This window comes from Epinephelus lanceolatus, chromosome 19 (assembly GCF_041903045.1).
Source record: "Epinephelus lanceolatus isolate andai-2023 chromosome 19, ASM4190304v1, whole genome shotgun sequence".
Lineage (NCBI taxonomy): Eukaryota > Metazoa > Chordata > Actinopteri > Perciformes > Serranidae > Epinephelus > Epinephelus lanceolatus.
Genome location: NC_135752.1, coordinates 21,955,762 through 21,971,278, shown reverse-complemented (window position 1 = coordinate 21,971,278; position 15,517 = coordinate 21,955,762). Strand labels below are relative to the sequence as shown.

The 15,517-nt window shown below is 41.2% G+C and overlaps 1 protein-coding gene across 1 annotated transcript; it reads left to right on the top strand.

Annotated features, from left to right (window-relative positions):
* Positions 1-49: 49 nt before the first annotated feature.
* ndufa8 (NADH:ubiquinone oxidoreductase subunit A8) lies at positions 50-7,043 on the top strand. Its single transcript, XM_033646333.2, has 4 exons — positions 50-228; positions 1,318-1,481; positions 5,603-5,768; positions 6,565-7,043. The coding sequence occupies exons 1-4, from the start codon at positions 178-180 to the stop codon at positions 6,700-6,702; spliced, it is 519 nt and encodes a 172-aa protein (XP_033502224.1). The 5' UTR covers positions 50-177; the 3' UTR covers positions 6,703-7,043.
* Positions 7,044-15,517: the final 8,474 nt, after the last annotated feature.

Below are 15,517 nucleotides of genomic sequence, written 5' to 3'. Positions count from 1 at the left end.
TGCGTGAGCTCAAGTTACGCATTTGCATACGTCATCAGAACGCGCCTCCCAGCCGAGAACCGCAGGCGCAGTAAACTGACCTTCTCCGGCCTCGTCGCTCGTCCTGGAGCCAGACGAGGACCTTGAATGTTTTTCATTTGAGACTCTGTGTTTGTGTTATTGTACAGACACGAAGCCATGCCCACAACCGTGGAGGTTCCCTCGCTGCAGGAGCTGAACGTCGATGAGGTGAGCAGTCGTTATTGTTTCGCTTAAATTACAAAACGGAGTATGACAGAACATGCTAGCTAACTAGCTAGCTGATGCTAACTACTGTATGCTTCAAGATACACCCAGTTAAGTAGCTTATAACTTTTTTCACCTGCGTTACCTGCCTTCACGGTGCCGAACGTTAGTAAAATAACCTAGATTAATCGTAATTCAATAAGCAAATAACGTTATGCCTAAATCTTTATGATATCCACATTAGCAACCTTAAATAGCATGATAGGAACCACAATATGCAAGAACTCATTGGCTGTTAACCATAGTTAACGTTGTATTGCATCTTTGTTGCCCTCATTATCTTTTTAATTCGCCCCAGTGGTGACAATAACTGTACAATGGCTGCCCCAAAACAAACCTCTGCCCTGTTTATGTCAGCAACAGTTGAACTTGTCCTTGGAAGTCAAGTGTCAGCTGGCAGCAGCTTGTCTCTCTCCGATACTTATTTTGACATGCCTGTGCGTGCAGGTACAAGTTTCTTTTAAATTCAGTATATAAGTATTTGAAGAATTACACTGTAATACACAAGACTTTCACCTTTCTACTATCAACTTTCTAGTACTATTTTATATTTGAAGTATATCTGTTCTTTTACTTATGCCCTCACAGATTATTTTCTTTTCTTTTAAAGAAATGCAAAGTGTTTTCATCACTTTTGTGCTACATTACCAGTAGAGATCAATGCAGTTCACCTGGAAACATCTCTGTCCTGGTGGTTGTGCTCTATAAAAAGTCCCAGCTGACTCCTAGATCACTAAGTCTGTTTTTTTAAAGATACAAGTTCAATTAACAATATACAAGAGCAGGCTGAATATGACATGTTCAAGGGGGAAGTTTTCACTTTTGAAATGATCCTAACACTTTCCTATAAGTTGAGCCATCATCTTTGATCAGACGCTTTCTTTTGGCTCTTTTAATGGGTTCACTAATATCAACACGTGTCAAGCTACCAAAAAAAATCCTGTACCTTAAAAAAATATATCTTGGTGGTCCTGTATTTCTTAGATACTAATTTTTACCAAGACTCACTGTTTTTTTTATGTTTCTGTCTAGATAAATGTGTCTTCTGCGGTGCTGAAGGCAGCTGCCCACCATTTTGGCTCCCAATGTGACAAACCAAACAAGGAGTTCATGCTCTGTCGTTGGGAGGAAAAGGATCCCAGAAAATGTCTAGATGAAGGGAGAAAAGTCAATGAGTGCGCACTCAACTTCTTCAGGTAAGTCACACACAGGTTTTTTTTTATCTTTTTGGTGCCAAATTCTTCTGGTATTCATAGACACAATGTTTGAAATGGTGTTTCAGAAAGGTGTACACATTGTCTGTTTTTTTTTTTCTGGAGTACAAAAAAAAGAGTTAACTAATCAGAAACGTTAGTAACAGTAAAGTGGCTAAAAACCTAGTGACTTGGCAGAATAAAGAGATGAAGGCTGCCACAGGGGTGTCATCTGTAAAACTGAACCGTGTGCTTGTGGTCAGCAAGTGATTGAAGACGTGGCTGTACTCTGGAGCCAGCTAGAGGTTGCCTAGCTTTGAGAGTCCATTTGAAACCTTGGTCAAAAGAGGTTTGCGGTCAAGAGTTTTTACATTTCTTCCTCTGTGATGGACATGTGGGCAGAAAATGTGCTCTGAGGTTGCAGATACTGCTGTTGGATAGTTGTTCTTTCAGGGGTTACAGTTGTTAAGTTTACACAGTTTCCTGTTACTTGTCCTGCTAATATGCATTTCATTCCATTGGCTTTTGGCGAAAGTGGGATGTGGATACCAGTCTTCGATGTTCAAGTAGAATGGTTTGCTGTTTAACTAAAGTGATGTGTGCAAGGGTAGAAGAGAGAACACTGGTGAAAATTCAGTGACCATCTGGGAACGAGGTGACTGAACAGGTTTTACAGAAAAAGAAGAGTGGGATTGAAGGTAACGTTTTAATTCCGAACCAAACTTGGCACTGATGTTTACAAAACTTTATTCCTCCATTAATTTACATGCAATACTGAGTGCAGGATTGTGATTTTGTTGTTGTCATCTTTAAGACATTTAAGAACAGACAACACACACTGAAATCAACTTGTTTGTTTTGTGAATATGAACCCAAGAAAAAAACAAAAACAAAAAAGACTAGTAAAATAAAGGATAAGGCATTTTTCACACATAAACATCAGAATAAAATCCTGCAGAGTGGAAAGGTTTGGGGTAAACCCATACATACCTATATAAATGGGAGGGTTTGATGGTAAAGGACATCTCCTTCAACATTTTATGGGGAATTTATTCTTCACACCATGACAAGACTGGATTTTTAAGAAAGCAGAATTACCAACAACAGATTGTTGATCAATCTTTCAAGTACATGAAGTTTCCTGGTATGTTGCCTGATGTCTCAAAAGTTATTTTCCATATATTAATCTTGTTAATATCTTATTGAATCAGTATTTAGTCCCACAAAGCTTTTTATTATTTTCATTTTACTTTATGTTAATTTCCATCTTGTAAAAATCTACTTTAACAGTTGTTGTTTCTCTCTTTTCCAAGTTCTCCACAAATGCATGTTATCTTGAAATACATGTAAATACATTGTGACTCAAGTATGATGCAGTGAACACCTTTATGCCGTTTTTCTGTGCCACTTTTTTAAAACAACGATCAGTAGACAAAAAGGCTTGTTAATTTTAAAACATGAATAAGTACCGAGTTTATTGTCCATAAAACTGCCATCAGGGGCTATTTGAGGAAGTGGTCTGGGCCTTTTCACTCTTAACTGCTGTGTCTGTGTTTACTGACAGTTTTTGACTGAGCCTTGGTTATATCCTGATGCCCACGCAGCAACTATAGGGTGCTTTTGTATGTTTGTCCACGTGTCTCAAACAGAAAGTGTTTCTGGTTCTTAAGAAACACATGACCTCTAATTCTAAAGCTGAAACAAGCCACTGACACTCTGACCTCAAAGATAAACTGAGAGTTACTGTGAAAGAGAAATACCTGTAATTATTATAATGAGGAAAGATTTGAGAAAAGCTGTAATTGCACCCAGGACCTGGTTTAATTCTTAGGTGCTTCTGGCAACTGCCAGACACCTTTTTAGGAGCACCTCGTTCATGCCAGAAAGTTTCAGAAAGTTCTTGTTACAGAAACCTCTGAAATCTTTTAACTAATACTGATAAGTCATAAAGCACAATTTAATTAAAGTTTTGACTACGTTAGATTGTGAATTTTGAATCTGAGCAGTTTTAGGCACATAGGATGAACTGGGATGTGTTTAGAAATAGGGATGAAACAGTTACCGGTTTCACATTAAACCACTGTTAAGTTCTAGAATTCTAGAAAATCATGGTTCACAATTCACAGTAAATAATGTTCAGCACCAACTAGATTTAGTAACAGTCTGGGTTTTCCTTTGCTTACTGAATGGATGTGTAACAGGCAAACCCAGATGCCAGTGATCCCTTGTCCTCATCTACAGTGACACACACACTCCAGCAAGCATTTCAAAGACAGTCTTTCCTTCACGTTAATGCAGATTTGATTTTCATATGTTTACAAAGCGTATTAGCTATGTTATTAATTTTTTGCAAACAAAAAGTGCATAGTGCTGCTAATTTTATTTGTTGTTTGAGTATAAAACATGGTAAAACAGTCCCTCCAGGTGTTGTGATTGCAACAATCAACACAAATTCAGCCAATCCCTGTGAATTCTGCACAATCTTGCAAAGTTGTCCTATGACGGCAACTTTACCACAAATTTGACCATCTGAAACGGGCTTAATCTCATTTAATTGTAGTGCTGCGTGCAGCATATTGATTTACTCAGGCCCTCCATGCCATGCTGTCTCTCCGTTTATCATGAGACTACTGGTGCACCTGTGACAGTCACACACACAGTAACAGGGCTAACTGTTAGCGTTGCACGGCTAATGTTACCCAACATTTATTAATGGGTTTGATGACAGAGTTGAGCCGTTTTGGTGATGTAAGGTTGTTGGCAGGGTATGAAATTAACAAAATATTTTGGGGGCAATTTTGGCCCCCACGGTCTAAAAAATGGGGGCATTTTCAAAATGTTTGGGGGCCATCAAAAAATTGTAATTATGTTCTAACAATAAGCACATGAAAAGAAAAAAACAACTAAGATAGTGTCTTCACTCTTCAGTAGAAACCACTATAAATGAAATAAATAATGGGTTACATAAAGTTATGGTTGCAAAATAACACTCAGATTTCCTATAATTCAACCAGTTTAAATGTGATGATTTAACCATTAATCTACTGATAGCGGTATTAATGTTTCACCACATTACAGTTACGTTTACTGTTAAAAAGACCAAATTACTATAAATTCCTTAGATGCCATCCTGGAAGTAAGTTAATTTAAAATTTAACATTCATTCTACCTTAATTTTTCATTAATTTTTCATTGTGTAGACACAGATCACCCAAGAAATGGTTCATTTATACTTATGGTACAGCAAAGCCCCCTCCCCTTCTCTGTCAGATTACGCTCACGTAATCAGTGCAATCTCGTTGATTATGTCTGGAAAATGAGTTGTAGATGTGACGATAAATTAATTTAATGAAAATAAAATTATACTTTAATGTCAGATTGTAATACTGTTAAAAATATAAATACATATAGTTGTTTCAAAAACTTGGGGGCAATTTTGGCCCCCGGAACATGGCTTTTGGGGGCATTCTTGGATAAATTGCGGGCCAAATGGCCCGTGGCCCTTGCTAATTTCTGACACTGGTTGTTGGGACCATTAAACGGCTTGGAGTTGGACGTTAGCTACTGCTGCTGCTGTGTTAGCTCGTGCTAACTGGGCAGAGAGAGCAGGAGGAGACCAGTCTAAGGAGACGGTCTTTCAGCGCTGCATCGAACTGATCGTCACTGATTAGCTCTTGTTACCACCCTCCCATCCACCGCCATCACACATAGATTCTAATTCTGTGGGAAACACTGAATGCTCATAATAACAGGCTCTGAATCTAAGACAGCTTTGCAAGTATTTGTGCAGCCAAATCAGGCCGCAACATTCGCAAAGAAAACAGCTTGCAAAATCCTGGAGGGACTGGTAGAATGATTTCAGTGCGTGTGTCGGTTCTTTTTGGATATTTTCAGTACATTTTAACAATACCATAAAACACTGACAATACCATAAAACACTGTCTGTCTCATATCTGTCTCATTCTCTCTCCAGGCTCACTATATCTTTGTAAACATTTATTTTTTAGCATGTTTAAGGAGAGGAGTTCCAGTTCATGCACAGCAACTGAGTTTTCTGGACTTTTTCAATCTCATTCTTGCATATCTGATTGTGCTAAAATCTCTCGTTTCACTGTACTTCGCAGGCAAATCAAGGGAAACTGTGCCGAGTCCTTCACAGAGTACTGGACCTGTCTGGATTATTCAAACTTGGGAGAATTTCGCCGCTGCCGTCAGAAGCAGCAAGCCTTCGACAGCTGCGTCCTTGATAAGCTGGGGTGGCAGAGACCTGAGCTGGGAGACCTGTCTAAGGTGAGACTTGTGAGGGATTGACTGCATTCACAACGTGAACAGCTCAGTTGATGGGCTCCATTCTGGCTGATTATGGGCTGTGCAAGAGGCTCTGATTGCATCTGCGTAGTGCTCTCATTCGGCTACAGTTGTGAGCAGGCAAATCATGTATTCTATGTTGCTTTGGTTTTTCTTCTCATAAAATTGCCATTTCTAAGGGGCTTGTGTAACTGGCTGGCGAGCACTAATTAGGTAGCAGCAATCAAAACAAGACCAAAAACTGATCTTGACAATAGTTTTTTGGACATTTATGTCTGTGGTCTTTGAAAGACACTTGGACAAACCTGGGAATCTGTGAATGGCTGTAATCAACTTTCTGGCCATTTTGCACTTGTCAAGCCGAGCTGTTGTTCATGGAATCAAATCGCATGAGCAGGGAAACAAAAGAACAGAAATCTGACATCAGATTACCTTGAGACACATCCAGGTTGACTGTCTGGTCACTGGCTGAGTTCCTCTGGCATCTCCGCTGTATAACAAATGAAACAACTTCTGTTTGAAATAGTAGGAGTAGACTAAAGAGGAAAGAGAGTTACACATTCAGGCTGTGAGTGAGACAAGGACATGTCAGAGAGAGAATTAAGGAAAGACGGGTTTGATCCAGAAGTCATGAAGGAATTGCAAAGAAGGAAAAAAGAGCAGGGGAAAAATGAGAAATAACAAGTACACTTTAAAGAAGAATCAAGCCCTGTAAAACACTGCATCATTAAAACTGAACCTGAAAACTAATGCCATCCATGTTCCTCTTCTGTCTTAGGTGACCAAAGTGGCAACCACGCGGGCCCTCCCTGAGAACCCCTACCATTCTAGACCACGTCCAGAGGCCAACCCACCCATCGAGGGTAAACTGGAGCCTGCAAAACATGGCAGCAGGTTATTCTTCTGGACTTGGTGAGGCAGCTCCTTCCAAAGTCATGGGCTCTGTCCAAGAACAGCCAGACTTTTTGTGACAGCTGATACATTAATGATACTTTAAAAGGTTTAAATCTCTCGGGCGCAGACACCAGCATTAAGGATGCTGGTTTTGGCACCTTTGTCTGTGTATGGTCTGAGGGTTGGTTTTGGACAGGGCTCATGTCAGCTGTACCTCTAACGTTGTCAGTTTGATAAAGGAAGGACGGATGGATGATTGTGTGAATCCATGCAGCTTTCCTGACCACTTCTGTAAATTTAATGAGTGAACAAATGCAACATGCTGTTATTGTTGTTGTGAGAAAATAAAAAGATAAATTATAATTCTGGATTTTAATGTCTTTATTGATCTTTTTATGTCCTTTAGAACAGAATAGAAATTTAGTTAGTTTGTTCACTAACACTAGAAAGATCAGCTATTCAGAGGCTTCACACTGCCATTTCGTAGGCAGCACTGCCATGTTTGCACATCTGTGTTTTGTCAGAGTGCGTATTGTCAGACTGATGGAGGCCGAGGTTGGAGGTCAAGGTTCAGGGTCACTACCTGCAGCCAGAGAGAGCTGCTTCTGCTTCCTTCTTTTCTCCCAGCTTACATCCTGCCTCTGACCTGGACTGGAAGAAGACTACAGGAGTCATTTCAGAGATCCACAGCGAAGCGTGTTATTGCTGCCGGCGGGCGTGTGTACTCGTGACCTTCAGTCCAAGGAGATGAGAATTCAAAGACATGCTGGCCTGTGGAACATAGCGGACTGTGCCAATACCTACACACGTACTCACGTACCACCGGGACGTTGTCCAAGATCAAAGTTGAAGTTTTAGTTACCATAAAAGCTCACAGTTTGTTTCAGCACACACATCAAACATGCTATACCAGTAGTAATAGTCGTGATATTATAGGAGTTTTATGTGCTTCACTACAAATGTCAGGCAGGTTGAGTCTTAAACCCATGTGCCATGTGGTTGATGTCTTTGGGGACTGATAGTGATTTGACAGCTTTCTCATACTCAGAAGCAGAGATTTGGCCTTTGGGTGTTTGCATATGATGTAAAGTTTCAGTGCACAAAAACACAGGGACTTGACTTATAAGGGAGGTCGGCAGCTCTCCACTGATGGTCACTGTGATTTTATTCAGCAAATGTAAAAATACATTTTGAGCTTTTTTTGTTTTGACTTATCCTAGATGGAGCATTGATATAATTGCAGTTGAATGTGTTTTCAACATTTTTCCCACACGTTTCGTTTTATCCTACAGACATCATTTCAGCGAGGCAGCGTATTGCCAAAAACAACCATGTACTTTGAGCATGTACAGTAGCTCTGTGTGTGTACGCAGACATGAGGGTGCATGTCTCCTTGTTTCTATAGTGCGTCACTGAAGGTAGCTGCAGAAATCCCCTCGCAAGGTGTGGTCTGGACCTGCGGCTTGCACAGGAAACGCCTGACAGACCCTCTTCTGACCTGGACAGCGGGACAAAGGGAGGAGGGAAGAAGGGATGCTAAGGGGAAAGGAGGTGTGGACAGGGAAACATGGAGGAGAAAGGAGCGAGGACAGACAGGAGGTGGCAAGTAAAATATTGCAGTCGGGGAAGAAGGAGGTGGATGAAAGAGGGATGGAGGGAGATAAAATAAGCAAGATTTAAAGGGAGGTAAGGACACAAAAGACAGGGCTGGGAGAAGTGTGGTCCAAAAAGGGCAAGGTGGGGACTTTCAAAGCAGACAGACAGACGGAGTGGGGGCACGGAGGTTGTTCAGTGGCTGGCGGTGAGGCCCCAGGGCTCGTGGCAGACCTGTCTCCATGCGACTTGCAGGAAACAGAGGGTCATCGTTTGACACGGCACCTCCACAGGAAACGGGCTCTGGCACAGGAAAGAAATACAATACGCCGCTTTCACAAAGCAACAGCCCGCCTGGGAGCCTGACGCGCTAAAATACTCAAACAACCCGACTTGTTCATAACACATGACTGTCAATATTCCCATTGTTCGACATCAGGTTGGACATAATAAAATGAATGTTTGAAGAAGTGATGAGCACCAGCAGTCATAGCTGAAGATGAAGTTCAAGGAGACATAAACCAAATTTCTAATTTTTGGTACAAGATAAATAAAGATACATAATCAAGTTTGAAGTGAAATCTTTGACATTGAATTTTCTTGCATAAGTGTATTACTTTTGTATTGGTAGCACTACAGTGCACTCTTCTTCCATGAGATGTCTGCTGCATCCATACCATCAAGAGCCACCAACATGTGGGTGCACTTGACTTGATAAACTCTCAAATGTAGGTGTGTTTGATTTGTTTATGTTGGTGAGCCTTCCTTGCCATTTCGCTCTGTGATCTTTAGACTGTACGCGTTGTCGAGTGCTGCTTTCATCTCTCCTCTCATCCCCTCACGCTGCGCAGGGTGGCTTTGAACTGCCATGCAGGTTGCTCCATGTATAACACACACAACCACAAGCTACAAGTGCCACTGCACCCACAACCAGCACTCCTGGAGATTGATAATCTGAGAGCTTCAAAAGGGTAAACACACTCAGACACATGCAACATGTGCTCACTCACACAGCAGACGGTGTTGTTTTTAAACTTTGTGTTTTCTCAGGAGAGCCATGCAGGCACATTAACACGAGAACGAGACGAGAACATCTCAGGAGTGTAAAACCAACACCAGCTTTTTTGTGAGGATGTGCAAATGAGTTTTGCTAAGCCGCTATCTGGTGTACCCAGGCACTAGCAGCCTCACTGTTTGTCAAAATCAGAGATGTAATTAAATAAGAAAGAAAATAGGAGCAATATCTATGTTGTATTACGACATGGTAAAAACAAATTTTGTGTCTGGAAAGCTATTTGCTGCACTCTTAATGCTCTTTTTGTTCAACCTGGAGTTCAGCTGTTTTGATAATAATAATGAGACTCAATGGGAGAGGGCCAAGACTCTGCACAAATTATGAGTTAAATTCAGTAAGTTGTAGAATATTACATTTAACAGAAATATTAATGGAATCTTTAAAATTTTGTTTTAATCCTGCAATTACTGATCTAAGTTTAATGTTTTGCAATTTGGAGACAGTGGGAATGGTGCCATGCCGTTGATAATAGTCTGAAAATAGTCTGCAAAATATCCCAGTGGACTGAAACCCCATTTGCGCAATAGCCTGTTATCCGGAAAACAAATAGCCAGTGGTCCGCAGGGTCATTCCTCCGAAAATGCGCTGCACACTCTTCCCAAACAGAAGTACATGCCTAATTATTATATCGAATGACGTCATTGTACCCTCTTAATATAACTATGGCATGACCCTCCCCACCCTGCCTCTGATTGGCTAACCCTGACCTTAACCAATCTCACTCTTCATGCCTAAACCTAACCAGAGGCCGCTGATAAACCAAGATGGCCCACTTAAGATTAAATTCCTGTATCTGTGTCACATGAGTTTTGCCATTCTCATGCCCTTTTAGTATATTAGTGGATGCCCTGAGTGAGTCCATTCATTCTGATGGGAAAAGTGAATGTGGGTACAGATTATGACTGTTTCTTTCACCAGACCAATGGGCATTTGTTTTCAGGATAATAGGCTGTCGTACAAGTAGGCTTTCGGTCTAATGAGACTGTTTTCTGACTCTTGGGGCTTTGGAATTATGGGCCATTAGAGCAATGGGTGGTCCCTGTGGAAACAGTCTGTGACTACAACACCAACATTTCATTTCTATGTCGATCTGGTTAACTTGTTAGCAAACAGCTGCCTACTAACACATCCATAAAATATACAGAGCAACATTAGTACTCATTTGGAGTTGTGTTTCTGGCCACCTAACAAATGTAATCCAGCATTCACTTTCCTTTTAGCTCTGTTTTGGTCTCATTCAACGTCCGAGAGAACTATCTGGCTCTGTGGCTGCTAAATGCTCAGCTATGTTCACAAGCATGCCACTAATTTTGTCACATGCCACATACAGTCCTCTTTCAGAGCTTCTTCTCTGACGACAGCTGCCTGCTGAGAGTGCTGAGAATGATCTTAAAGAGTAATGCTGGGGCAGGAAAACCAAAATACTGAGCTAAAATATGCTATAAAGCCGGCCAGAGCTGAGGGGAATTGCAGATTTGGGTCATTATTGTCTGTTGGGCGCTACGAGTGACCCCTGTCATATTATACCTAGTCATTTGATTAACTTTTTAAACTTTTTGTCACTTTATTAATAACATATTACTGTAGCAATGGGGGTAAAGTGCCTTGCTTAAATTTGTCAGGAAACAAAATTACACCCACACACACATAGACCTTAGGTCCTCAAAGCCTGGCCTGTATCTGTATGGTGACAGAGTGATGACCATGACTTGTGTTTTGCATTCCAGCCAGATACGCTTCACAGCCGCTCTTTCATGCTGCAGTTTTGCCAAACGCCTCTGAATGCAGCGCCTAAGATAACATTTAGCAAATTTTAAGGTTTCACTCAAGGTGTTAGCTGGTCAAAGACAAGACAGAGCAGGAGAGCTCTCGCTTCACAGCACCCTAATGAAGCTCAGTCACACACTCACGGACAAACGTTTAAACACACTGACACATGTACATGCTGATAAACACACTTGAACAAATTTGCGGCAGAAAAGACACAAGCAAGCATGAGTTGAGATTAAATCTGCAGGACACAGCTGGCATTTTTGTCTTTGTGAATTCATGATATTTACAAAGTACGTATTTTTCTATTGTAAGAGAGGGTGTAGTATTTTAAAAGGAGACTTCTTGTGCTCATTTTCAGGTTCATGCTTGTATTTTGGGTGTCGAGTAAAACATGTTTACATGCTTTAATCTTCAAAAAAAAACACTTATTTTCCTCATACTGTCTGTGCTGGAACACCCGTATTCATGCTCTGTCTGAGACACTACATTATAGCGCCTGGCCCCTCCTGAAAAAACCCATTCTGCTCTGATTGGTCATCATGTCCGGGTATTCTGTACCTCAGAGTCTCCTTCACTGTCTTTGCAGCCAGGAAATGACTGTAACGACGAATAATGGCATATCCATGAAAAATGACAGTGTGACTTGTTCCAGCAGGAATATGGTCTGAATTTGGGAAGATATTCATCAGCAACCAAGAATACACGTTCTCCTAATGTTAGCATGTGGCTACATGTAGCAGTGTAGGCTACTTAAATGTAAATGCCTACAGTAGCATGCCTAGAGAGTTAATTTGCGTTGTTGTACTGACGTAGTGTATTTATTTTGAAAGAGACTGTATGTAAATGGTAAATTTCCTGTAGAAACGGAAGTGTATTTTGAAAGAAGTATTTTGAACCTCAACAACCAACGCACTCAGGGTACCTTGCACGTCGTATCTGGATGTGGAAAGTCCATGACCAAAATGCCAACGAGGTAGTGAGAGAGTGAGAATGTGTTGGTTTACGTGCTTTAATAATGTTCAAAAAATACCTTTTTTCACATATGCTGGGACACCTGTATTCACCCTCTGTCTTAAATGCTCCTTTTTAGTGCCTGTCTCTTTAAGTCCCCTCCTACAAAAAGCCCAGTCTGCGTTGATTGGTCAGGATGTCCAGGTCTTTCATACACTGGCAACTCTGCACCATCACTGCAGACAGAGGAAATGACTGTATCATATTATGGTGGCACTTTTTACCATGAAAAAAACACCAATAAAAGCATCTGAACTAATTTACACCTTCCCCTGATGTGGCTAGCATGTAGCTAAGTGTAGCAGTGTAGGCTACTTAAATGTAAACACTTGCAGTAGTGTGCCTAGAGCAGATGACCATATAAAGAAATCCACCACAAGCTGACATCAGCTTGTCTCGGAAGCAGAAAAAAACATTGTAAACAGGGTATTCAAATACCTCATTATTTTAAACTTTGGCCACATTTAACATGAACATCCGATGCTGTAACATTACACAGCTTATATATGACAGAAAATAAGCAAAAGCGTAATAGGTCCCCCTTAAATGACTCCACTAAGACATTAAAACAGATTTTCTAAAGACTTGGCTAACTCTGCTCGCCCCACGTGTTTAAAAACAAAACTCCAGCCATTTCTTTTCCCTGCATGTTTATTCTGCCGTATCTTAGCAAATGGACCAATGTGAAGTATGTGATGAAACGAGATGTCTAAATGACAGCTCAGGCTGTTGTCACACAGCTTAACACTCAAGGAGTTGTGGTCTGGGAGCCATACAGTGCTCTGTTTATTTGTCTGCAGGCGTGTGTGTGCCTGTGTGAGTGTGTTTGTGTACATGTGTTGGATGTATGATGAATATAAAGTGCTCCTCGCAGCCTTAAGTGTTTGTATGTTTGTGCATTTTTTACATGTATGTGTGAGTAACATTCATACATGTGTGTGTGTGCGTGAATGTGTGTGTGTGGTGCTGCAGCTCCTTCTGGGCTGGCCTGTGTTTATCTTGGCCTGATCCCAGACCTTCATCACTTCTCTGCTGATAGCTCCATTCCTCCATCCCTCTGTCCCTCCGGCTATTTACAAGTCTACCGCAGACTGCTTTTCCCTGCGTGCCAACATCCAATCCTTTTTCTTCCCTCATCCTCTCTTCTCCTCTCCTCTCCTCTCCTCTCCTCTCTTCTCCTCTCCTCTCCTCTCCTCTCCTTTCCTTCATGCTGTCATCATTTGCTTTATCTCAGGCTGTGTTTCAGTGCTCTCCCTCTTCCCTGTCTCACTCCACTCTTCTTGTTGTCTCAGCCAAATATGCACATCTGCCCTTTGCTCATTCTTTCCTCTGATATGTGCATTAGTCTTGCTGTGCTCCTTATTGAGACAAAAATGTGAGCATTTATCTAATTTCATTCTTTAGTGTGGACATGTGAACAATGAAATATATGCTACAAGACAGTTCCCATAATTAGACAATTGTGTTTTCATATTTTCTATTAGTGTTAGCTTCTATCAAGTACAACAGGGTAATAAAAAAGATCAATTGAAAGTTTTTGGTTTAGTGTCATAGCAGGAAAACAACAGGTGTTACTAATGGTGTTAACGATGGCCCAGTTCACTTCAAGTCTCCCAGTATGATAGTGTGACAGTAAACCAGCCTGCACAATACCAGCCATTGTTAATTTTATTTAATATTATTTGAAGAGTTAATTTGCAAAGACAGATATTCAATAGCCATTCCTAAAATTAATAAACCACCATTTTGACTAATATTCATTTGACTGCACACACACAAAAAAAAACACATAACTTATGAACATTTAAAAACGTTGAGATATGTTATCAGTACAACCAACACCAGTTAGACTGTTATTGCCTGGCCAAACACACAAACTGATGATTAAACATGATTTAGGAAAATAAATGAAAACAGAGATATCTCTTTCAGCAAATTAACCCTTCATTTACACCTGTGCTTTTACTCCTGAGTGATAATAATTGGTCTATTTATGTCATTATCTTAAAATCAGATTTTAAAAAAGTCCCTTGTCTGTTATTCACTGCCATTGTTGCAGCATGTAGTGTACTTTAGGGTCCTGACACACTAAGCCGATGGCCAGCCTGCATTCAGTGTTGGGCTGTCAGTGAGTGTCTGTCGCCTTACTTTTTGCGGTTTGTCCAGTATTGTTGGCACCAGTCAGCTGTTGTCAGCTTCTTTTCTGGCTGATTCATCATGACCATTGGTGAGAGGAGTCACTCTGATTGGCAGTTCAGCTCTTCGCACAAGAAGAGAAACGGAAATAAGACAAGTGAAGAAAAGGCTAAAGTCAAGAGGAAGTGAGACGGAAACAAACTTGTCTTATTAGGTAAGATTATTTTGTTCTCATTGAGCTCTCATGTTTGTTATTGTTCACTTGCACATGGTAAATATCATTTGTTCTTTCAATGTCAGATTGCGTTGTTAATGTGCAAACTGGCTAACTAGTCCTGAGTCCGTCCTGTCGATCTTCCGCAAAGACTACCGCCGCCTGCTAGTATGGGGATTTATTTCCTCTCATGCAGGTGCAGAATGTACATGCGAGTAAGCTGTTGGCTGTAGTTTTTGCGGTGTGTGCAAGTGCAACTTTTCGGTCGAGACACAGCCAACAGGAGGCAACAGGAGGTGACAGGAGGTGACACAACCCTTGGCCTAGTTCTTTTATGTTGCTTTGGTGTGTCTGGGCCTTTAGTTGAGGAAAGGTAGGTAAAGTTATTCGACCTTATCACAAGTTCTGTTAATGCAGTACTCAATGCACTATTCCATCTGTGTCACTCGCTATACAAGGCCATGTAATATTGTCTTCTTTACTAGGTCATAACTTGAAACTTAAAAACCTCTGGCTTTACAGTCTTGAATCAAATCAGTTCTGGCAGCCGAGTCTCAAGTGAGTCAAGTCTCACTGCAGACAAGTCCAGCTCAAGTCAAGTCTCAACTCTCAGGTCTCCTCTACGAGGAGTGAGGAATCACTTTACTCCTGTCAACTCTTCTCTTTCTCACAGTTTTACAGCATCAAAGGGACTTTTACTGAGGGGTCTATCCATACATACACACTCACAGCGCACAGACCAGCTGACATGCACTCAAACACACACATACACGCACACACACACACACTGAACTCAAGCCAGCAGTTATAATCCTGCTAGTAGCCAGAGTTGACTTATTCCCATGCGCTGGGAAGCTGATGTCGCTCTAATGCTGTTGTGCTTGTGGTTTCTGCAAGGTATACTGAGGCATTCCTCCGCCATGCGCTCATCTAAACAAAGCTAGTTAAAAAGGACGCACAGGGGCTCGGGCTACACAGTTGTGGCGGGGCTCCTCTGGGTGGCTCCTATCTGACAGAGGGCTCAGAGAGTCTTGG